Source organism: Danio rerio, chromosome 2 (genome assembly GCF_052040795.2).
Source record: "Danio rerio strain M-AB ecotype USA chromosome 2, GRCz13ab, whole genome shotgun sequence".
Lineage (NCBI taxonomy): Eukaryota > Metazoa > Chordata > Actinopteri > Cypriniformes > Danionidae > Danio > Danio rerio.
Window position 1 is genome coordinate 7187642 of NC_141022.1, and position 26107 is coordinate 7213748.

A 26107-nucleotide genomic window follows, 5' to 3' on the forward strand; every position below is an offset into this window, starting at 1 on the left:
CAGTTCAACAAAAGTGCTTGAACTAGATTACTAAACAATTGAAAGTCCTTCCACATACTTCTGCATATGCCCTATTAGATTGAATTGTCAATGTACATGCTTTTGTTTTCTAACAGTTTCACATTTAAATGACATCTAGAGTCTTCATAAGTCACTTCCAGTATATATATATATATATATATATATATATATATATATATATACACAAAGGTTTGCAAAATGATGAAATGTAATTAAAAGACATTTATGTACAGTTTATTACACAGAGCTTTTGTCACAAAAACAGTTATTTACAATGTTTAGCCATTCTAAACAAGTAGATTAAATTAATCTCGGCATGGAAACCTTCAAGCACAAATCGAGCATTTGACAACGACGACAGGATGATTAGTATTTAAATACACAACCAGCAACACGGGAACTAATGTTAATAAATAGCTAAGAGGTGTCACGGGATCAAGTGCTACTGACAATATACAGTTGAAGTCAAAGTTGTTAGCCCTCCTGTGATTTATTATTCCTTTTTCCAATAGTTCCTAAATGATGTTTAACAGAGAAATACATTTTTCACAGTATTTCCTTAAATAGTTTTTCTTCTGGAGAAAGTCTTTTATTTTGTTTTATTTTGACTAGAATAAAAAGCAGTTCTTAATTTTGTAAAAACTCATTTTGAGGTCAAAATAAATCAGATTTTGACGTGCAAATGAAGCAAGTAAACTCAAAATTTTAACGCGTCTATTTACGCATGAATAGTAAGATTTATCCACGCATATCGCGTCTGGTGTGAATACAGCATTACATTTAGAAATGTGTTGAAAAAATCTTTCCGACTGGGGAAAGAATATAATTAAGGAGGGCTTATAATTTTAACAAAATGTCAATCATGTTAGCAAATTGCTAATGAAATACGAATCATGCTAGAATCAGCCCAAAACATTTTCATCATGCTGGAAACATGCTAATTGTGCCAAAATCATGCTAACAACATGCTAATTGTGCAGACAATTAGGCCTCAAATGGTTTGTTGCATCCGGTTTCCTCAAATGGTTTGAGTTCTCTTCATTTATTGGGTTTTACTGTGCTCAAATTGCTTCATTTACTCAAATGGATTAAGTTGACAGTACTCATTAGAATTTGTTTGTAAACTTAAATAGTTTGTTACAATCAGTTTCCTCAAATGGTTTGAGTTAACTTAACTTTTTGGGTTTTACAGTGTAGTAACATGCTAATCTTGCTAACAACATGCTAAAATGCTACTGACATGCTAATCATGGTAGTAACATGCCTGCTAATCATGATAGCAATATGAAAGAGACATGGTAATCATGCTAGAAACATGCAAGCAGTGCTTAATTTGAGCCAGATCTTGACGAATCCTGTTCCAGGAAATGTCAGATTTTCAGTATTTATTTGAATTGATTTTAATTGATTTTATATATATTTTATATATATATATAAAAACATTCAGGAGGGCTAATGAGTCTGACTTCAACTGTACAAACACAAAAACTAGCATTACAGTACAGATCTACAACCAGGCCGCTGTGCCTTCAGGACGTTCATTGAAAACGAAGGATCGGGATCTTCTCCTGGTCATAGTAGGTGGACCTGATCTCTTTGTTAGGGTCAGGTAGATGTCGGAGGCGAGGAATCGGGGATAGCAGTCTCTTTTCATCAAGCCATAGATTTTATGCTGCGCTGCGTCGAAGCAGGAGTTGGTCGGCTGAAGAATGTTCTTCTCAATGGCAGCTTTGGTTGAATGGTCGATGTTGATCTGCAGGAAAAAAAAGAGCAAAATGTTTGTCATCACTGTGTTACGCAAGAAAAAAAGTGTCGCAAGTTCATTTTTTGTGGGACAAGGATTTCGCCATACGACTGATCTGTGCTTTCTTCTGCTTTATAAAAAAAATCTCATAAATTCTAAGCATCTTGAGAAAGTTTTATTGGGATGTTTGGATATGCTGTGACGTTTGTGCTTATTTTTTAATTGCACTATAACGTACCCTAGACTGTCATGTAATCTTAAACTGTGCTACAATGATGTTCAAGAAAGATGGATGTGCTTGTATTAACAAAAAGTAAACAAAGATTATGCATGGTTAGCATGTTTTAGTGTAAAAAAGTCACATAAACAAAGCCAAAAACACATACTAAATAGTTCTGAATTAAATCTTTGAGAAACTCTTTTTTGTAGGTAGCACGATCGCTTCACCGTAAGAAGGTCTCTGTTTCACAGCATGTTACCTTACATATTAAGTAAGGTACAAGATACAAGATACAAGATGTGCAGCACCTGAAACTACTCATACTGGAAGCCTGTGCTGGCATTTCTCCTGCGGTGTTGCTATCAGTGTGTGAAGTGTGGGAGAAGAGGGTTGCATTGACAAACCAACACAATGGGCAGCACATTAAACACATTTTCTAAGTGGTCAGATACTTGTAAATAACTCATAAAAGAATAAAGTTACATTAAAACCAAGCACACCATTGTTTTTCTTGTGAAATTCCCAATAAGTATGATGTGTCAATTGACCCTCTTCCTATAAAAACAAAAACAAAAGTTGGATCCAAGATGGCCGACTTCAAATTGGCCACCAGGGTCACTACCCATCTTGAAAAGTTTGCTCCTTCACAAATACTAATGTGCCACAAACAGCTCGTTAATATCACCAACCATTCCCATTTTATTAAGGTGCATCCATATAAATGGCCCACCCTGTAGTTTTTACTATTGTTTTGCCACAACATCACATCACATTAAAAAGATACCTTTTATTGTATGTCGCAGCACTGTGTTGCATGTTGTTAGGACATATATACAGTATGAATTTGTAAATATACAATAGAACTGGACAAACCAAAGACAGTCTGAAATACCTTCTTAAGTTACACTTTTCATTTATACCCCTACTGAAAAAAACTGCTTAAACCAGCCTAGGCTGGTTGGCTGGTTTTAGCTGGTCAGCCAGGCTGGTTTTAGAGGGGTTTTGGCCATTTCCAGACTGTTTTCCAGCCATTTCCAGCCTGGTCTTAGCTGGTCAGGCTGGGAGATGACCAGCTAAAACCAGCTTGACCAGCCTAGCCAGACTGGGAGCCCAGCCAAAACTAGCTATGTCCAGCTTAAACCAGGCTGGTCAAGCTGGTTTTAGGTGGATTTAGCTGGTCATTTTCCAACCTGACCAGCTAAGACCAGGCTGGAAATGGCTGGAAACCAGGCTGGAAATGGCCAAAACCCCTCTAAAACCAGCCTGGTCAACCAGCTAAAACCAACCAACCAGCCTAAGCTGGTTTAAGCTGGATTTTTCAGCAGGGACTTCATTCAACAACAACAACAAATGTGAAAAATTCAAAATGTAAGCAGTTTTTCATTAGTAGTCTCAGGCTTTTCTCTCCTTTTCACCTCTGCAGAGATACTGTTTACTCTGACAATAGTAAATTCTCTCAGTTCCCAATATAGTGTGCTACATTTACGAATGTAACAAATTATAATACATAATGGTTACTCTTTACAAGAACCGAGTGAGCTTTCAGCAAGGCTACTTTCCATTATTGGCTCTCAGTTTGTTCAAAGCAGAGCAAGTGGTCCTGTTGCTTGATTTTCACTTCTGCTTTTTTTTCAGTGTCTATTTTCTCAGCTGCGTGGGCGGCGGAGGGGGAGTTTGCAGCCAAACGCAGGAAAACCACACGCTCATAGATCTGCCCCCAGTCATGAGGCCGGGGCTCACAATGGCCTCTGTGCAAACACACCGCGCTTCACCACCACAGACAAGAGCTAAAAGAGCTTAGTTTGTGTCTAATGTGGCCCCCTCACCCTCCCACTGAGGTTACCCAAAAGCGCTACACGTAGCTAGCAATGTAGCATTGTTTGCAACTAACAAAAGGGTGTTTTCTTAAGTGGCGTCTGTTTATGTAGCTAAAAGGGAACATTGTCAGAACATTCTGGAATGTTAATTAACAGTTGTGTACATGCTAGCACGTAGCTAATGGTATTAAATTATGTTTTTAGGACATTATTAGAAAACCATTGGTAAAACATTGATATAATATGGTTTTAAGAGACATTTAAAGGGATTGTTTACCCAAAAATGATAATTGTGTCATCATTTATTCTCCCTACACTCCTTCCAAACTTGCTGGCATTTTTCTTTCTTATTTTGAACACAAAAAGAAGATATTTTGAAGAAATGTTTTGTACATGGAAGGAAACAACACATACTTTGGAAATCAATGGTCAAAGGTTTTCAGCTTTCTTCAAAATATCTACAGAAGGAAGAAACTCAAAAAGGTTTGGAATCACTTGATGGCCAGTAAACTTACTAAACTTTCTATGCCTTCAATACAATGTGAGACTGAAACATAACACATTTTTTGAATAGCATTATTATAACCAAAATATTTATGTTAATACACTGTCTGAAAACGTGGCTTTAACGTTCCTAAACATTCCAAGAACATTCAAAAATAACCTTTTATAAATTACTGGAAACATTAAGGGGTGTTTTTTTAGAACTTAAAAGTGTTTGCTGGGTATTGGTTGTATTTCTTGTCCAAAAATACATATAAGTGAAATAAAAAAAAATAAAATAAAGAATGAATCTGTTGGTTATGTGTTTGGTTACTTGACAAAAGCATTTTAGAGGGCTGAAAACTGAAACTTTCAAAGAGCAAGTTTTTGAAAGTGAGAGTTAAATTACCTAATGCGATTTTGTCGAAACAATGACATCACGTGAATGAGTCAGTCTATTGGCACAAGCAAGTAAAGGATCACGGTCTGTGTGAATATTTTTTTTTTTTACATAAAATGTACAGATTTGTCTTTTCAATTTTCAATACACAAATGTCTGTAAGTACTCTGAAAATAGCTCACGGTTGGACATTATTATGCAAATATGTGTTAATATGCAAATGCAGGTTAATCTATCTATCTATCTATCTATCTATCTATCTATCTATCTATCTATCTATCTATCTATCTGTCTGTCTGTCTGTCTGTCTGTCTGTCTGTCTGTCTGTCTGTCTGTCTGTCTGTCTGTCTGTCTGTCTGTCTGTCTGTCTGTTTGTCTGTCTGTCTGTCTGTCTGTCTGTCTGTCTGTCTGTCTGTCTATCTATCTGTCTGTCTATCTGTCTGTCTAAGATTATTCTAAAAAAATAAATAAATTACACGTGTACACCTAAAGCATTAAGATCCATCCATCCATCCATGCATCCCCCCTCTGTCCCTCTGTCCCTGTCCATCCATCCATCCATCCATCCATCCATCCATCCATCCATCCATCCATCCATCCATCCATCCATCCATCCATCCATCCATCCATCCACACTCCAATCTATCTGTCTGTCTGTCTGTCCGTCCGTCTATCTCTCTATCCATCCATCCATCCATCCATCCATCCATCCATCCATCCATCCATCCATCCATCCACACTCCAATCTATTTGTCTGTCTGTCTGTCCGTCCGTCTATCTCTCTATCCATCCATCCATCCATCCATCCATCCAACCATACATACATACATACATACATACATCCATAAATCTATCCATCCATACATCCATCCATCCATCCATCCATCCATCCATCCATCCATACATACATACATACATCCATACATCCATACATCCATACATCCATAAATCCATCCATCCATCCATCCATCCATACATACATACATACATACATACAACATTCATCCATCCATCTATATGTCTGTATGTCTATCCATTTTCCTATCCATTCATCCATTCATCCATCCATCCATCTGCCAATCTTTATTTATTAAATACAGCATCATGCCTGACTTTAAAGTTCAAAACTGCAAATGTGTTGTACGTACCTCTTTGGGAGCTTCCTTATCGATGAAAATAGCGTGTATCTGTTTGGCTTTAGTCTGCAGTTTGGTTGAAGACTCAGTGGTTTTGAAGTCTTCGCAGGCTAACCAGAACTCAATGTTTTCCTCACTAAACTCTGTACGCAAAAACCGTGTAAAGACTTCCACACCATCTGAAATGAGAGGCAACTTAACATCAATTGATAAATCCATTATTTACACATATTGAAGTAAACTGAGAGATTATTGGGATGCTTTTCTTATTTTATTTGCATTGGAGTCTATAGCAGCCATGTGGGTAAAGGGTTTTAAAATTAGCCCTACACTGTGAAAAAAATAACAGTTTCCGTATTCCGTATTTTGTGTTTATTTACAATTTTGAATTGTATTATGGGAGCTTGATCCCTGCTCTGTCAACTTTTGATGATGAAAATTCAACTCTAGAGTTGAACAAGTGACTTTTATTGACATTTTAGCAGTTTATAATAACATAAGAAATAATATAGAGAGAAATAATTTACAGAGAAAAGGATTTTGTACCATAATATACAACACAAACTCAGACAATATATCACTTTAAACTATTAAAAATGTTAACAAACTTCACTTTTTTAAGGTCAAAAGTTGTTGGAAGAAAGATCAAGATCCCATATTGAAATCATAAATAAAGGGAAAAATAAAAACATGAATCACAAAATACAGAAAACTGTTAATTTACGGATTTTTTTTTTTTTTTTTTTACAGTGTACTAGTTTCTGGTGGAAATTTTCTTTTGGTCTTTGTCATAATCTCTTTATAACAGACCAAAGTTACACATGTTTTTGCTTGCAATATATTGAATGGACTAATTGAATCAAATGGACTAACCAATTTATTCCATTCCATGATTAATGTAGATTTTAACTATAGAAATCTCCAAAACAAATGGAAGCTTTCTTATTAAAATTCAATCTACAATTGTTATACTTCTACAATATTATATAAAAAGCAGACAACCTTGAAAAAAAGTAATACTTCTTCACTTGCAAAATGCAGCTCTTTCTGTCATTTTAGATACAAATTTGTCTTTAAAATTGGCTTAGATTTATTAAAAATGTTGTGAAGTACTATCTTTTGCACTTTTTATGGAAAAGAATGTCCACCACATTCTTTAAAATGTCATGACTTTCACTTGCACACTATAATATAAAATGCAGACACTTCTTCACTTGCAAAATTTCTCTTTCTGTCATTTTAGGTACAATTTTGCATTTAAAATGAGTTCAGATTACTAGAAATGTTGTGAAGTATTATCATTTGCACTCAGAAAATGACTTTTCCTGCTTGTTCAAATTACTTTTGAACCTTTTCCGCTGTTAAATTTTACTACCCTTTTGTTACATTCGGATGAAAACATTCACTGGATTAAATTGCTGAAAAATGCCTCATGATTTTCTCAGACACATCAAGGTAAGTGCGTTAAGGTAACTCTTACACTCACAGACACACATACACACTTTAATTTACTGTTATACTCCATATAAAATACAGAAACTAAGCTTTTTTGCATAGGACTATCTAAAGGGTTTAAAGTGCCAACTGATGATCAACAATAAAAAATTACAAATTTGACCTCTTTCCAAAAGGAAAACCACCAACAATCAAAAATGCATGATTATATGCTGTCATGGTTTTGCAATAAAAAAAATGTGGTTTTAATGGAAGTCAGTGGGGCAAAAACAGTCACTAACAGGGGGGAAAAGTTCAAATTAATAATAAAAAAAAAAAAAAAAAAAAAAAAAAAAATATATATATATATATATATATATATATATATATATATATATATATATATATATATATATATATATATATATTTCCAGGACTTTGATAAAAGGTTAAAAAAATCAAGTTCACAATTACTTTTATGTTGAAAAAACGTCATTGTGTGTTTTTCACCAAGTCAGTGACATCATTTATGAATTTGGCATTTAAAGAGTTAAATCCGGTCATTTTTAAAAACATTTAGTAGTTTTAATTAGGAATGAGGTTGATTAACAGATTTATGCAAAAAAAAATCAAATAAAAAAATGTATCTGATGCATTAGTACAGCAGTTTCATTCAGTGGATGTTTTCATCCTGGACATAACAAAAGTGTAGTAAATTTTCCCGGAGTGTATTGTTGAGTTCTTTAAACAATTCAAGGCATTTTCTCAAAATATGTGTCAAAATAAGACGTGTCACCAAAAATGATTCTGATAGCTGAAACACAGAAAAAGTTTTGGTCATATTAGGACACAAAATCACCCCATATGTGGATGTAAACATCCCCAACAGTACATAAGGGTTAAAATGAGTTCAAACAACACAATTCTTTCGTTATTCGTTATTCGTTATTTTGGGGACGACATAATTGTTTTATATTGAATGTACTTAAATTTGTAAAAACGATTAAGTTAACTCAGTTTGTGTTTGGCCAACATGAAGGAATTGTGCATTTTTTTGCAGTGTGTATTGACAGAAGCAGCTCAAAATGCAATACAAATCGTGTTGCCGTAGAAACGATTGATCGAGAATAATGTTGAGGATGTGAAATAATCATACTTACTCACTCAAAAAATTAGGAATTCAAGCAACCCAGGCTCATTCTGAAAATGTACCACTATATACAGTTCTAGAGAGTCCCAAATATGTTTTAGGAGGAAAGTTTTTTTTTTTTTTTTTAGATTTTTTGTTTTCGCAAACTCATAAGAGGCCCCTGTGTATGCTTTTTCAGATCTCAAATTTATCTCGCAAATGCTATTCGTGTCGACTGTTTTTGCATAAATCCACCAGAGGCCGCTGTCACCTGACTGACTATTCGACTGACCCACCATCCTCCTTGCTTAAACCCAACCAATCTGCTTGTTAAGTGGTGATGTGTTTGTGACGTATGTAATACTGTTTCCGGGTCCAAACCGCCATTCATTTGAGTTGAGAAATTATTCGTTTATGATCGCTTTTTATTCATATCACACATTAAAGTTAATTTTGCATAAAGTCATAGTGTACACAACAATATCTTTGTTTGCTGCATAACAAATACCAAAATTTTTTCAATTTATAAAAAAAGTAATCACTTTCTAGCCATTGGAGTTTCGAAGTATTTTCGAAATTATTAAATCGCTTTGTAAACGTTTTTTACTACCATTTCATGAGTCTCCCCATTCAGTTGAATAGAGCGCTTGGACCTGGAAGCCGCTTCGCGTGACGTCACACTAAACAAGCGAATAGTGTTTTCAAAGGCACCAATTAACCCATCCACCCACTTCCCTAAACCCAACCGACAGTATTAAAAAGCAATACAGAAAAAAAGCCCTCGTCTGATTTTTATCACGTTTTCAGGTTTTACAACATTTTCACCCTGTTATTTACTTGTTTATTTTATTTTTTGGCTTCTGTTTTTTTCTGGAACCGTTCTTCACCTGACTTGAACCCTCGAACCCGAAATCTCAAAGTCCTCTGACATACATGGCGAGCTACTGGACAAACTGGTAACACTGGGAAAGTCGTCCATACAGAGGTAAGCGATCAGTTGGTAATCGCATAAAGGACCGGTTTCATACCACCCTGTAGCGTTCGCTTTAAAGACGAAGAGCAGCCATACAGTACGTGCTTCTGGCTACATAATTTGCGATCTCCAGAAAGGTATATCGGGCTACGTTTTCAGAATGAGCCTATGTATAATTCAAGCTACTTATTTAAAATGAGCTGAAACAACTCTTAAGTCCATTATGTTGTCTCAACACAAATCAATTATGTGGAACCCAGCATTTACAGTTTTTCTCAGTTGCTTTGGTGCATTTCTCACTACACTATTTACATTTGCACAACAGTTAATGCATTTCTCAAAACTATTAGTGCAAACTGCAAAACCTAGCTGATAGTCTGCAAAAGCGCGTCACATGCTCAAAATGGATAGTTCATTCCTCAAAAGCAAGTATTCATGTCAATCAAACTGTCAGTATCGTCAAAATGAAAAGTCCTGACACCATCGTTTATGAACAAGATAGTCAAATGGCTTAGTTATGTTTTCATTATGACAGTTTACTCTGTACATTTTTCAGTGCAAAAAAAGTCAGATTTTGGTGACATTTCCTGAAAATGCTAAAGACAGCACTATAGACTATTTGCACAGCCATTTGAAAACTACAGTAAAGTTGGACATCACTGCATTGAGTGTGTTATCTGAGTACAAGACACTGAATATGTATGTTTCACATTTTTGCTGCATTTGCTCTTTGCAATCCTAATTTACTCACAGCATTGTGCAAAAGAATAAATACACCCCTATTTACAACAAACATAATCTCCCTTTAGGTAGAGCTGTGCACAACTGTAAACAATATTGCAGTACATATTGGAACTAAACCTACAACATACACAGGTCTGTAAATCATTCATCAAATTGTTCAATTTTAAAGATATTTTCAGGAAAATAAAGATTTAAATTTGTTTTATAAAATTTGTTTGACAGATTTTGACAACACGTTCACCATTTTTGTATGTATTGACTCAAGTAATGACATGAGGACTGTTAGTTTTATATGGAATGACTATTCAGCATTTAAGTTTAGTTAATTTTGACTGACATGACATAAGCAAATGATAATGTTATAAATAGCAGAGAGTTGTATGAAAGCAATTGATGCTTGTCCAAAAGCATTCACAATTTGTTGAAAAGAATGAGAAACTGCTTCTAGGATGTGAACAAATGACTAATTATTTTGACAAATGCATTAACTGTTGTGCAAATGTAAATAGTGTTGGGAGAACTGCACCAAAGCGACTGAGAAAAACTGTATTTACAGTGTTGACAGTCAAAACTACTGTTAATAAATCGCCAGCTCATTACAAGGTTCCACTGAAGGACCGATAATAGACATTCCAGACAGCTCAAATTAATAACGTGTTTGTTTAATCAATCCCGAAAAAACCATAACGTTCAGAAGACTTGTTGTCAAATACATTTGTTTTCATGATGTGGTTATGACGGGGAACTTTAAAACATTCAGACGCATTAACTGCAGTGCAATGATAAAATGAAGAGTTCGTACCTGAGTGACTCAGCAAGTCCTCAAATGAGTCACTCCATTTCATAGCCACGTCCGGTGGTATACTGTCAAAATCACATTAATCAGTGGTTATTATTGTTGTTAGAGAAGCGCTTTGTGAGTATAGAGACAGATTCATGCGTCTGATTATCCAATATGAAACATTGTATGGTGACATTTTGATTTTGGAGTTGATTGAGTAAAAAATACCTGACTTACTGGTTACTTTTTGCTTGGGGCTTCTTATCGGGACTGACATTTTCGTGGGATCCAGACCTGGCCAGAAGAAGACTGAGTCGACCTTTTTTGTCTTTACTTCTGCAAAAATGTCAATCAATCAATCAATCAATCAATCAATCAATCAATCAATCAATCAATCAATCAATCAATCAATCAATCAATCCTGTAAAAATCAATTGTATAAGATCTGCTAATTAAAATTTTTTGAGGGTGCACTCGAATAAATTACGATTTTTATGCATTTACTACAGTGAATCTGAATAACGTTCTACAGCTAACTATCAGGCACCTGTAGAGTTAATGGATTCGAGTAAAACATATACAAATAAAATGGACCGGGTGCTTATTAAAATTAGTGACAGTAAATGAAAGTAAAACCGAGGAGCATCTGCCAAAAAAGTGACCTTCAGCAGGATGCCCTTCTGGATCTTTCACTTACTTTGAAGACTCTGCTGACTACGTTTACATTGACATCAAGTAATCTAGTTATTTGCCTTAATCAGAATAAGACAATAATATAGGTGTTTACGTGCAGTGCTTTTTGAATGTTGTGTCACCAGGCTATCCACGTTTCCTGCAGAGTTTCATGTAATTTTGGGTGTTTCATCTTTAATTTTTCGACTTTTAACTGCATTCATGCCCCTGTGACAAATTGGGCTATTGAACACGAGTATGGCATAGGGACTGCTGGAAGAGTGTTGTTCAATGGAGTTTCACAGCACACGCCAAGTAAAAAACATGACGGAAGTAGTTTGATTCCTTTTCTTTGATTAAAGATATTGGAGAGTATTGGAGATGTTGGGGTTGGACAGTTGGACAGCTTTTCAAGGTTAAAAGGTGTTGAAAGAAAGAATAAGATCTCATTATGCAATTTTAATCATAAATATAGAGGGATAAATAGTCAAATAAATTATCTATCTATCTATCTATCTATCTATCTATCTATCTATCTATCTATCTATCTATCTATCTATCTATCTATCTATCTATCTATCTATCTATCTATCTATCTATCTATCTATCTATCTATCTATCTATCTATCTATCTATCATTAAGAAATGAGGTCAACGAATCAGATTGCATTGTACACAAATGTACACACATGCAGCATGTCTACTTCCACCATGAAGCTGCTAAACTGAATATGTGTGCTTCCATATGGCTGCTATAAGGGGAACTTTTACCACAGTGCTAGCAAGAGGCTTTTAGAGTACAAAAGACACAATGGTACATTGCCTATATACCATGCCTATAAGAGAAATGTTACAGTTATATATATATATATATATATATATATATATATATATATATATATATATATATATATATATATATATATATATATATATATATTAAATCAATAAGAAATGCCATATATATATATATATATACTACCAAAGTTGATTATTAAATAGATAATGCAAATTGTATTGCAACTAGAGGTCATTTACCAATTTAGCAGACATTAAAAACAAAGTCATATTCAGATATTTATGGTGTAAACGTGCACATACAAATGTTTGATAATGTTGGGATGGCTTACTCGATAAAAAAAATAGTTAGAAGTTGTGAAGAGTTTAACAGTTTAAATGAGAATTGATTCGGTTGTGATCAACAAGCCATATGCAATTAGTTTTTGTCCAAACGGCAGACAATTGTACCTACTGTTGGCACACATGCACCAAAGCCTTTGCAATTTGCTTAAATCAATAAGAAATGCCACTCTGAAGTGAATCTGATAGATCTATCTATCTATCTATCTATCTATCTATCTATCTATCTATCTATCTATCTATCTATCTATCTATCTATCTATCTATCTATCTATCTATCTATCTATCTATCTATCTATCTATCTATCTATCTATCTATCTATCTATCTATCTATCATTAAGAATAGAGGTCAAAGAATCAGATTGCATTGTGCACAAATGTACACACATGCGATATTACTGTACATTGCATGTTTACTTCCACCATGCAGTTGCTAAACAGAACATTTGTGCTTTCATATGGCTGCTGTAAGGGGAAGTTTTACCACAGTGCTGGCTAATGGCTTTTAGAGTACAAAAGTCAATGATACGTTGTACAAAATAAACAATTTATTTGCTGAAATGCTTCTTTGCCATGCCTATGAGAGAAATGTTAAACTTTACTCACACTGTGCTGCATGCATTTTGAGTTCTGATAGATTTACTGCTGTTTCTCAGTCTATCTGAGAAAGTACACTATTAAACATACCTGTGAATTAGAGGTTTTGCGTATTTTGTAATTCACGTCTTTTGAATTGCATTAAGGGACCTTGGTCTTTCTTCCAAAAACTTTCAACCTTGAAAATATTGAACTCTTATTAACATTTTTAATAGTTTAAAGTGATAAATTGTCTGGGTTGGTGTTGTTTATTATGCTACAAAAACCTTGTAATAAACTGCCTGTAAATTCTGTCCTTTTACAGACTTATTTTTCTATATTTCTCTCTATGTTAAAAGTTCAACTCTACAGTTGAACAAAGTGACTTTTCTTGACATTTTAGTAGTTTGAAATAATGTAATGTGACAGAATGATCAAATTTCTATTACATTATATTAATTCAAACTACTAAAATGTCAATAAAAGTCACTTTGTTCAACTTTAGAGTTGAATTTTCACCATCTAAAGTCAAGAGAGCAGAAATCAAGCAACCATAGTGCAATTCACAACTATAAATAAACAGAAAACACTTTTGAACCGCCAAATAGGGAATACGGTTAATTAATAGGCCTTTTTTACACTGTAAGGTTTAGGACAGAACTGTCGTTCAGCACTGAGATATTCCCATAGTGAATCTTAACTGAGGATATGTTGATAATACAAGATACACAAGCATAATGTGAAGTAGACACAACAGCAGGTGCATTTTCACACTGATCTACAGAACATTTTCAATTTCTTTTTTTTGCCTGTTTTATTAAAGCAAAATAAAAGTTTAGCTTTCAACATCTTAAAAGGGCAACATTTTATTAAACAAAGGCTTCTTGTTTTGGTCACAGCAAAATGAGCTCCAGAAATAAAGGAAGTTACACATAACAAAGAGAAACATAACCCAAATGCTATCTCAATGCATTTGCTTGAAGAAAACCCCCAGCGGGTGGTACCTCTCTCCTTCAACACTTTAATATGAGTAAAAATGAAATAAAAGTGTACCTCAAGTGTGTCTCTTTCATTCTGCAGGCGAGCTGCTCGTCCTCGCTGCGCATTTTGAAATATGCTTCCTCCTTGGGGGCAGAGAAGTTGAACTGAGGAAACAGAAACACAAAAATCTTCATGCTCTTCCCTCAAGTTGACACTCGCTGATCAGCACAGCAGGGACTAAATCTAGTGTAAACCACCCCGAAAACAATACTCGAGCACATATTTGTATGTTTAGTGTGTTAGGAGGTCATTTCCCATACCTGTCAAGATGACTTCCTGTCAGGGAAACTACCCGCCGTTTACTGTAATGTCTCTCAACCTGTTCTTTTCGGCTTTAGGATACCCATCAGTATGTTATATATATATTTTAAAGGTATTTTCAGGTGAAGTTTTTGCGTAAATGACTTCTTTTTAAGTGACAGCAGGATGGTAGGTTGTCACTATGTAGTCAGTGTGAGGTTTCTGAAGGGAGAATTGAAGACCCTGTAAGGTCTGCGTTCCACCAAGCCCACACCGGATGCGAATAAAATCCACTATGCGAGGGTCCAAACCCTATTCTACTTACCCATCGCCTACCCTTACACCTACCCCTTCCTTTAGCTACAATGATGCAGTGGTAAAAATACTCCCCTACGAAATGAAACACAACTATTACATGTCATCATGTACACTTGAAGTCAAAATTATTAGGCCTCCTGTTTTTTTCGTTTTTACATATTTCCCAAATTATGTTGAAAACTATTTTTCACAATATTTTCGATAATATTTATTTCTTCTGGAGAAAGTCTTAATTGTTTTATTTTAGCTAGAATAAAAGCATTTTAAGGTCAATATTATTAGCCCCCTTAAGCAGCATTTATATAGTTTTACAAAGATTTGTCTAGTTGCCCTAACTTGCTTAGTGAACCCAATTAACCCAGTTAAGCCTTTAAAAAGGCACTTTCAGCTGAATACTAATATCTTGAAAAATATAAAGGTCACACTCAGTATGGGGGTGTGCTAGAGATCTGTAGAGTGGATGGCAACATCAACAGACTGAGATATCAAGACATTTGTGCTGACCATTACATTAAAATTACAAACCACAGGAGAGGGCAAATTCTTCAGCAGGATAGCGCTCCTTTTCATACTTCAGCCTCCACATCAAAGCTCCTGAAAGCAAAGGTCAAGGTGCTCCAGGATTGGCCAGCCCAGTCACCAGACATGAACATTATTGAGTATGAAGGAGGAGGCATTGAAAATGAATCCAAAGAATCTTGATGAACTCTGGGAGTCCTGGAAAAACGTTTTCTTTGCCATTCCAGATGATTTTATTAATAAGTTATTTGAGTGATATATTAATTCTTTTTCCACTGCACCATGACTTTATATTCTATACTGTACATTATTTCTGTTTAGTGACAAGACTTTCGTTTAAGCAAAGTCAGACCTTACTGTCCTAATGAAATTGTTTTTTATTTTGGTAAAATAAATCATAATCTATAGGCCTTCACTTTTCATAAAGGCCACTTCTGATACCAAATGATCAACTAAAAGTCAAGTTATTATTTGTTGTTCCTAAAACTTGGATAGACAACAACAGTTTTGTCAGGTAGTGTATACCTCAATTGATATAAGCACAAAATAAGCACGAAACCGTAAGCATCGTTCGTAATGAATGTAATATGTGGATCCTAGGTGCATTAAGGCAATTTGTTGGTGAATTTAGCTATTTAGTTATTTATTTTATTATTACTTTAAAGATCACTGCAGTTATTATTAACATAGCATTGAATGTAACTTAAACCAAATGATTAATTGTTGTAAAAAACAACAACAACCTATAATGGTCTAAAGTAAAACTTTTCCATTGAGCGTTAAGCTTTGGTCACACTGCACTTTTCGCCTCATAGACTTCTATTCATACACATGCGAATGCGACAGATCGTAAGCGTAAGCTCGTTCAACAAGTTTTGCAGTTTATTGCATTGCAAAGTTCAAGCTTGGTGAACCCTGGCCTGGGTAACCACATCATGTGACTGCATGAGACCAATTAAAAACATGACCTCTCCTGACAGAAATTTCAAATTTGGACCAATCGCTTGCTTTTTTGAATGTCTAATCTTCTTGTTTAATCCCGCCCCTTTTCGCAGCGCCGTACGACATAATTTCACATGCTCAAACTCTAGTGCGACCACGACATTACTGTTCAGTAGAGTAACATATGATACACATTTATTTCTGTTTCTATCACACTGTCAACTTTAGGATGTGAAAATAAGGAATATGCCCACCTTAATAAGGGATAAACCCCCCCTCTCTCTCTAAACCCACCCCTTATACTAAATATATTAGTCTGAAGCTGTTTTATTATAAAGTTAAACAGTCAGTAATATGTTTTATTATTACTATTTACAAAATAAAAAATAAATAGTATACATTAGCAGCAAATAAATTATCAAACAGTTATAAAGAAATAGAATTATCAAATCTCATGAATCTTTTCTTCACTGTATAACTTACACATTTTGATTAAAAAACACAGAATGAATCTCATTTATTTGTATGTTTCGTTTGATTAAATTAAATAACAGGTGTCACTTTAAAAATGCACACTTCTACTGTCATAATGAAAGCATTCAATTGCTTTCCTAACAAAAATAGTTGTGTTTGAAAAAAAAAAAAAAAACAAGATCGACATCTTTAGATGTTATTATTATCAATTATATGTATATGTGTGCTTAAAACCCAGACTTTCACTCCACTTCAAATCGTGTGTACAGAATCTGTTTGAGAAACAGCATCTATTTATCACTATGGCGCGCGTCAGCTGACAGTCACGCACCGCTATATATGACTGTTATGAGGATTGCATAGAAGGGGCAATGACACCTGTAATATAAAGGAAATGGAATCCCGCCATTTTTATATTTATTTCAAACTGTTTTCATGCCTAAATAAAATGAAAGCACAGAACAGACTCACATTTAAGAGCAAGGGATGTCCCCTGGTGGTTCAGCGGTATGGATTGCATATAGGGAGGCTCGGCTCTTTAATGTTTATAGCCACCCTTCAGAAAAAGACTAAAAATATAGGAGAAATAGCCTACCTTTACCGGATGATAACGGAATAGAACTGTAAAATACAGGAGCATCCCGGGAAAAAGGGAGGGTTGGGAGGTATGGTTTCTACTGTCAAAACTACCAGCAACATAGCAAGCCATACTGTATTATTTAGGTCCCCTGTTTGTGTTTTACTTTTGCCTTTTTCTCGCTTGTTACGTCCTGTCAATTGTCAGTTTTTTTAATATTTTTTTTTATTATTGTTTCCGCCCCTCATTACTCCATTAACATATTCGTGTATATAACCCCCTTTGTTTCACTTCCTGTTTGTTGTTCATTGTTTTCTAAGTAGTGTATCTGGTTATTTTTTATGTCAGCCTTTGTTTGTTTTGGTTTCTCTTCTACATATAATAAATGTTACAATCTGCATGTTACAATCTGCATACTTTTTGCCTCTTCCTGGACACCGGTAGCACGTACCACTTTTTGGGACCCTTTCCCTACTTAGCATAACAGGATGGTACTTAAAGTGTGGGAAAATCAAATGCTGAATTGTAACTTTTTAAAATCCTGAATCAATTTTGGAGTTACTTTTGCACACTGGATGAAGGATGACACCATGGATGAAGTATTTCTGTTAGACAGGTAATGTTTTAAAACTATTTTAGCTTCACGCTGAGCTGATGCAGATGTTGTTGTTACAAATAGGTTATTGTTATATGCACAGAAGTGTTGTTCAGCCATTGAAATCCCCCGGTGAAAGATTGATGTGACTATTTTCAGTTTCATAAGGTCCTTTTACAGCATCAGTAATGTAGATTTATATTTAGTTTACAACAAATCATCAGTAAATAGCGCTATTCTGCCTAGCCGAAAAAGCTAGGCAGTTGCTTTTATATTCACATTGGGTCATGTCTGAACAATGACAGCCTGTGAGGCGCTCCCGGTATTGTTTACCATGCTACTCTGAATATTCGCTCTGAAATAGCATATGTGTTGCTTAGTAATAAGTGTAATTCCTGCCTCCGCCGGGCCAACCACTACATACACTTCTAACTGGCGAATGATATGAACTAGTGGGTTGTCTGATGTCGTGTTGCGGTGAGCGCGTTCGCGATTTCAGGAGGTGTGGCTTTGAAACACAGTCCCTCCCCTGCCGTCCAAAGCTAATATGCTAACCGATTAGCATTTTGGCAGATCACCTACTGCCCCTTTAAAACAAAAACGTTGTCCCCAAAAAATCTTAACAATTGAGATGTTTGAACAAGCAGCACAAATAGTATTTTGAGTGTACACAAATAATCAAAGAATCTGTTTTTATTTTATTTTAGGGTATATGCCGAATCATGCTAATAGGACTTTTAATTTGCCAGTAACCTGGTTTAAGCGCTTCCGGTGAACTGTATGACAATGCAAAATCGGCATGTTTAAGGTCTGTTTACTGTAGAAATCAGCGATCTCCACTGGCTGAGTGATATCTGATATAAAGTGGGTCTCAGATTGTATGAGAAGCGCTGCATTACATTACATTTTTTCCCTGCCATGTCTTTAAAATATGAGCATTTGTTTTACCCCAGTATATTCAATGAGCTTCTGTGCTAGCCTGCCAATTCTGACGGGCTTGTGCGAGTAAACGGCTTTTAGTCTTGTTTTACGCTTGAGCAACTAAATGAATGCCAAAATCTATTTAACTGATTGTATTGTAATTACACTACAACATCGATGCTGTAAAATAACCGTATAAAATTAAATAAAAAAAAATACAATAACATTTCCCTGCATGGAAGTTCATCAGTATGGGAAACACACTAGCTGGGCATATATCACATTGCTCCTTAATTGCTCCTGGATAGTTCACCCTAAAATAAAAATTGTCATCATTTACTCATCATTCACTTGTCCTAGCTTTTTTCTTCTATTTCTCCACAAAGGAAGAAACACTGAAGAATATTGGGAAAAAAACAGCTGTTGACTTCCATAGTATTTTTGTTCCTACTATGGATGTCAGTTGATTATTTTTTTCTCCTCAACAATCTTCAGAATATCTTCCTTTGCACTAAAAAAACCCTAATAAGTTGACTGAATTAAATTAATTGAGTAAACTCATTTCCTCAATTCAATTGAGTAATGGAGTCTCCCAAAACTTGCATATTTAAGTTTATTTAACTCGCTGGTTTTGTAGACTATACTTAAATTATTCAATTCACCAAACTTAGTTCTAAGTTTACAGTGTGTGTTGAACCACTTGAGTGTTTTTTTTTTAGCATACTATCCCTTTAAATATGATATTCAGTATATAAATGTTACTACCATCAATCGTCAGTCATAGAGATCTGCAAACGGCAGTGGTTTTGTGGAGACTTCAGAATAAGCTGTAAAACTATAGTAGTGTTATTTAAAGGACCAAAGAAACTCAAGAGAAAGACTCTGTAAACCTACTGTGGCTGTTGCCTCTGCAGAGCCATTATAATGATGGACAAATCCTTTTGGGCACAATAAATGACAGGAGCGAATAGAAATGTCCTCAGACAGCGACAAGGGTGACATCTTCATTTAATCAACAGGCGAAGTGGCGCACAGACAAAAACCACACAATCCTCAGAGTGTCCTTTTGAGGGCACAATCTCAAGTGGATCGTTTAAAGGTTTTGGGCAGCTCTTAGCAAAAACCTGTCAGTTTGCATACACACATTTGAACCGTTCACACATTCGCAGAATCCCACACTACTCGCTTGTTGATAACAGTGATTGTTTATGAAATCTTTGGTTGCTTCCAGGCCAAGCCAGCCATACTTCATAGTGCACATGATTTTTTTTTCAATCCTACTGGATTTGTTAGGCATGGGTGAAATATTTATTTATATATATATATATATATATATATATATATATATATATATATATATATATATATATATATATATATATATATATATTATTCTGTAAAGAAATGATCATTAGACGTGGCCGTTTCATCAAGTATCCATTTCTTCTGTAGTTAAAACATTTTAATTTGAATGTAAAACTGTATATATATCTTGGAGAAATTTCATCAGTAGTTTGCTGAACAAAACAAAAATACAGTTTTACTCAAACACTATATATTAGCTATACATCAAATATCGATTGAAACTGAGAAGTAGAAGTAGAGTCTTATTTTTTTCATAACCAACATATTAAATTAAATGGTGCTAAAATAACTATATTGGTAAATGCAAATCTATTTTAAGTTATTTAAAGAGTGCGTTAGTGATATGTGGCTATAGAAAAAGGCCAAAAAGCATGTACACGTTGCTTATTACACACACAGGGGTGGACATCAACTCACAGAATGGATTCGGACTACACAATGTGCTTTAGCTCAGGGGTCTTCAACCCCCATGTCACAGACCAGTACCAGTCTGTGGATCAATTGGTACCAGGCTGCACAAAAAAATCATTAATTATTTAAATTTTATTTATTATCTGAGTCTGAACGATCTTTTATTTTGAAAAGTATTTTATTTTGAAAAATGAAGAAACAGACGTCTTTGTAAAGTTTGTTTGCGAAGAGGAAAAGGCTCAGTTAAAGACCCATGCACTGCCAAGGAACGAATCTGCAACCCATTTGTCAACAAATCAGGTGAATCCAGCTTGCAAGAACAAGATTTACTGTTGGAGTTCGCAAATAATAGGGCGGCTGTTCACATATCGCGTCTTTTCCGTGTAAAAGCACATTATTTCCAATGAAGGAGCGACGCGACGCTTGTGCCTTCCAGGCACACACAGTTGAAAACATCTTCAGAATGCCCTGATCACACTACGAGTCACATGACAAGAGCTGACCAATCTGCTTTATATTTTGTATAGAATATACACATTAGAATAATTATCTCAGACAAACACTGTAGCGCAAACGATTGATGGTTGCCATAATCGATAAACCATTCCGATTAATCCTAGCCTACAATAAAATGCCCATTTTCACCCTACTTCCCATTCACTCCATCCCCCCCTTTTCCTCCTTTACCAGGGGGAGCTCTCTAGACCTACCTGATCTCAGCCCCCCTTTTTCATGCTAAATGAGCAGGCAGGAGCCCTCCGAACTCTTAATCGCCAAGCTCAGGGTTCTCTCCTACTATTAGTATTAAGTAATATCAAAGTGTGACATCTTTCATTCATTCATTTTCTTGTCGGCTTAGTCCCTTTATTAATCCGGGGTCGCCACAGCGGAATGAACCGCCAACTTATCCAGCAAGTTTTTACGCAGCGGACGCCCTTACAGCCGCAACCCATCTCTGTGAAACATCCACACACACATTCACACACACACTCATACACTACGGACAATTTAGCCGACCCAATTCACCTGTACCGCATGTCTTTGGACTGTGGGGGAAATCGGAGTACCCGGAGGAAACCCACGCGAAGGCAGGGAGAACATGCAAACTCCACACAGATACGCCAACTGAGCCAGGTTCCGAACCAGTGACCCAGCGACCTTCTTGCTGTGAGGCGACAGCACTACCTACTGCGCTACTGCCTCGCCCAAAATACTTTTTAATAATCAATAAAAAGTTTACAATAAAAGAGTAAAAAAAATAATAATATTAAAAGTTGACAATAAGGAGTTAATGTTTCCTCTTTCCAATTAATTACTGTGTATTAAAACTGATATCATCTGAACAGGGTAAGCCTTTGATATAGTCTAAAACAGGGTTCCAGGTCTTGTAAAAAGATTTGAGAGATCCTGCAAGTAAACATCTTAATTTCTCAAGTTTTATTTAACTACCTACTGCGCCACTGCCTCGCCAGTGTGACAACTTAAAATATGTTAAAGTCATTTAGTTATAGTTACTTACAGTTATATAACAAACTTATTAAATTAGGTGTCATTTAAAGCATTATATTAATCAAACTGTAATATATTTTGTCTAAATACCAAATTGAACTAAGAAAAACACATTTATATCCAGCCCGATTGTACGAGGAATTGTAGCTGATTTACATATTGTCAGAAAAGTGGCTAATTCGTATGATTTGTAGGCTACCCTAAAACCCAACCCCTAAACCTACCCCTCATTAGAGGATGAGCAAATCACACACAAATATACAAATCAAAATGTACTAGAAAATGTATATTTCTTTTAAAATCACAATATGCAAACAGCACCTAAATTAGCAATATTATTTAGCAATAATTAGCAATATTAAGGTTTTATGAATATTGTTGATACACGATTAATAAGATAAATCTGAAAGTTTTTCCGTGATTCAATCACTTTCAAAATGTCATCACATAAAAATTACTACACATTGCAAATGTTCTTCTGACATGTCAAATGTCACCCTTGCAGAGTGAATCTTCCTCTTTCACACACTAAAAGCGTCCATTACCATGAAACAGCTTTGTTTTTGTCAAGAACTGAGTGAAAAACAAACAAATTTAGGCTGAGAATGACAAGTGGCACCTTCAAATGTGAAAAGATTACACGGTTAAGTCTGTCAACAGGGCAGAGAACATCTATCCTTGCTGTTTGCATAAAAAAACATACATTTGGGGATCGTTTCATAAGCAACTTCAATCTATCAATGAATATTTCCATAATAAATATGTGTTCTTATTATGAATTGTTAGTTTGGGGCTGCGAGCCATTCTCTCGGGATGTTGTTCGTCTTTTGCATCAAAGTTTTCCTCGAGCGTGATTCATTTGTTACAGCTGTCAGATTCTCACAAGCTCCTGACTAAAAGGGAAATGCGAGACAGACAGAAATTGAAACTGAAATGTGCCGATGAGAAGAGCTACACTTCCTGTCCACAGTGCTGGCGAAAACATCAAGTGCCCTTTGACAGCAGATTTGCATTCAGACTGCAGAGGCTTGTTGTTTTGTTGGTTTTGTGATTGAGAGTCATTCAAAACCGAATCCAGAGCCACTCCTAAACTCCGATTCACTTCCTGTGAACAGATGCATTCATTCAAATTTGAGCTTTGTGCATGTGCATGCTTTACCAAATGTAATATTGGATTTTATTTTAAATGCATGTGCGTGTAAAGCAATGTAATTTGCACGAAGAAATTATGGGTTTTTCTCTAAAGAAGTAGTTACTTCACCCAGTTTAGAGCATCATTATGGGCGTTTTACGTTATAACTAACGTGGTTCAAGCGATGGATCTGTGAAAGAGAAACTTGGGGTTTTGAGAAACACTTGTCACTACATAGTTCTTTTCCCAAACGATGCATCGTACTATGATAGTTCAGTCGTGTGTACTGTCGTTGTTTGGGAAACTCACCCCTGGTCGATGACGTCGCCAACCAATTAGGCAAACACAAGAAACTGCTTGATGGAAAGATGAGGGAGAGGAGTTATTTCTGAAGCAGGATTCATCATGACTATACTGCACTTCAAGAAGTACATGTTAAGATGCAATAACATTAATTCTGATGCTGTGCTCAAAAAATACTTTAGTAATTTATAGTAAGTACTATATGTTTTTGAACTACACAATAGTGATATACACAAATTAATTTATTGTGGTATTTTTTTAATTATATATATAATTATATAATATATAATATATAATGCTACACATTGCTGTGTCAGAATCCTTGCTTGTAAAATATAGTCATACTTTAAAATGCTTAGTTTAAGCAAATTTGATGAACCCCATCATGCATGCTGATGCATTTGAAGGGAGTCGCTCACCGAATGTGCTGTGCTGTGCGTTGCCTACATGCGTGCAACAAAAACAAATGCCTAAAACATTGCAGACAGTGTCCGTCGTATACCTCAAAGTTGTTTATAATTAAATGTTTAGAGATGGTGTGACGGTAAAGCAGTGGCGGAGTAGGTAGTGCTGTCACCTCCCAGCAAGAAGGTCACTGGTTCAAGGCTCGGCTCAGTTGGCCTTTCTGTGTGGAGTTTGCATGTTCTCACTGCGTTCGCATGGGTTTCCTCCAGGTGCTCCGGTTTCCCCCACAGTCCAACGATATGCTGTACAGGTGAATTGGGTAGGCTAAATTGTCCGTAGTGTATGAGTGTGTGTATGAATGTGTGTGTGGATGTTTCCCACAAATGGGTTGAGGCTGGAAAGGCATCCGCTGTGTAAAAATGTGCTGGATAAGTTGGCGGTTCATTCCGCTGTGGTGACCCCGGATTAATACAGGGACTAAGCCGACAAGAAAATGAATGAATGAATGAGATGGCGTGACCAAAGTCACGTTAAGAATTCTATAGTCTTTGGTGTGACACAACGCATACCTGTGTGCCTTTGATGCACCCCTTGATGCTTCTCACGTCTTTGTCGCAGCAGAAGTGAAGCATGGTGAACACAGTCTCAATAGTGAAGCATGGGGGTGGCAGCATCATGATGTGGGGGTGTTTTTCAGCTGCATGAACAGGAAGACTGGTTGCAATTGAGGGAAAGATAAATGTGGCTAAGTACAGGGATATCCTGGATGAAAACCTACTCCAGAGCGCTCAGGACATCAGACTCGGTCGGAGGTTTATCTTCCAATAAGTCAATGACCCTAAGCACACAGCTAAAATAATAAAGAAGTGGATTCACAACAACTCTGTGACTGTTCTTGAATGGCCCAGCCAGAGCCCAATTGAGCATCTCTTGAGAGACCTAAAATGGCTGTCCACCAACATTTACCATTCAACCTGACAGAACTGGAGAGGATCTGCAAAGAGGGGTGGCAGTGAATCCCCAAATCCAGGTGAGAAAAACTTGCTGCATATTTCCCAAAAAGATGCATGGCTGTATTAGATCAAAAGGGTGCTTCTACTACATATCGAGCAAAGGGTCTGGATTCTTTGGATCAAGTGATATTTCAGTTTTCTTTTTTAACAAATCTGCAAAAATGTCAACATTTCTGTGTTTTTCTGTCAATACGGGGTGCTGTGTACAATAATTAGATAAAAATGAACTTAAATAACATTAAGTAACATCATTATTATTAGTAAACAAAAATATTTATAAAAATTAATTCTAATAACTGCCGGCAGCTAGCTCTCTGCAACTCTCACATGGTCGCCCACTGAAGCTCAGCAGGGCTGCGCCCGGTCAGTTCCTGGATGGGAGACCACATGAGAAAGCTAGGTTGCTGCAGAAGTGGTGTTAGTGAGGCCAGCAGGGGGCGCCCAACCTGTGGCCTGTGTGGGTCCTAATGCCCCAGGATAGTGACGGAGACTCTGTACTGCTCAGTGAGCGCTGTCTTTTGGATGAGACATTAAACTGAGGTCCCGACTCTCTGTGGTCGTTAAAAATCCCAGAATGTCCTTTGAAAGAGAGTAGGGGTTTAACCCCGGCATCCTGGCCAAATCTGCCCACTGGCCTCCTAACCCTCCCCATATCATGGTTGGCTTCATCACTCTGTCTCTTCTCCACCAATCAGCTGCTGTGTGGTCTGGCGCAAAATGGCTGCCGTCGCATCATCCAGGTGAATGCTGCACACTGGTGGTTGATGAGGAGATTCCCCCCTCATTGTGTAAAGCACTTTGAGTGCCCAGAAAAGCGCTATATAAATGTAAGGAATTATTAATTATAATAATAATATTAATAATAATACTTTTATTTGGAGTAATGCTATGTTTTGAATTGCCTTATTTGTATTGCAGTTCAACATGGATGCAAACTGCAGATGGTTCACTTTGAATTTAGATTCATGAACTGAGGATGATTTTTGAATACAAAATGTTGGATTTCGAGATGCTCTGATATCCTGCTACACGGATAATCCTTTGTATGCTGATGTGATGGTAACACCATCC

The 26107-nt window shown here is 36.0% G+C and overlaps 2 protein-coding genes across 3 annotated transcripts in view; both read right to left on the minus strand.

Moving 5' to 3' along the window:
- LOC147846195 (uncharacterized) overlaps nt 1-26107 on the minus strand; it is a 1020765-nt gene that overhangs the window by 263339 nt on the left and 731319 nt on the right. The gene's annotated exons all lie outside the window — the stretch shown is intronic.
- Nucleotides 229-14907, minus strand: rgs18 (regulator of G protein signaling 18). 2 transcript variants are annotated; one of them, NM_001077307.1, is given in 7 exon segments: nt 229-796; nt 1405-1774; nt 5834-6000; nt 10904-10965; nt 11120-11218; nt 14325-14416; nt 14573-14907. In NM_001077307.1, coding segments are annotated over 5 exon segments (627 nt in total). In that variant the 5' UTR covers nt 14378-14416; nt 14573-14907; the 3' UTR covers nt 229-796; nt 1405-1528.

Coding starts and splice junctions, on each gene's coding strand:
- rgs18 (XM_087240099.1), bottom strand. CDS start 14,446: ATGAAGATTTTTGTGTTTCTGTTTCCTCAGTTCAACTTCTCTGCCCCC. Junction 11,219..14,324: donor ATGAAAGAGACACACTTGAG/GTACACTTTTAT, acceptor ACATTTTTGCAG/AAGTAAAGACAAAAAAGGTC. Junction 1,775..5,833: donor ATAAGGAAGCTCCCAAAGAG/GTACGTACAACA, acceptor TTTTTCCTGCAG/ATCAACATCGACCATTCAAC.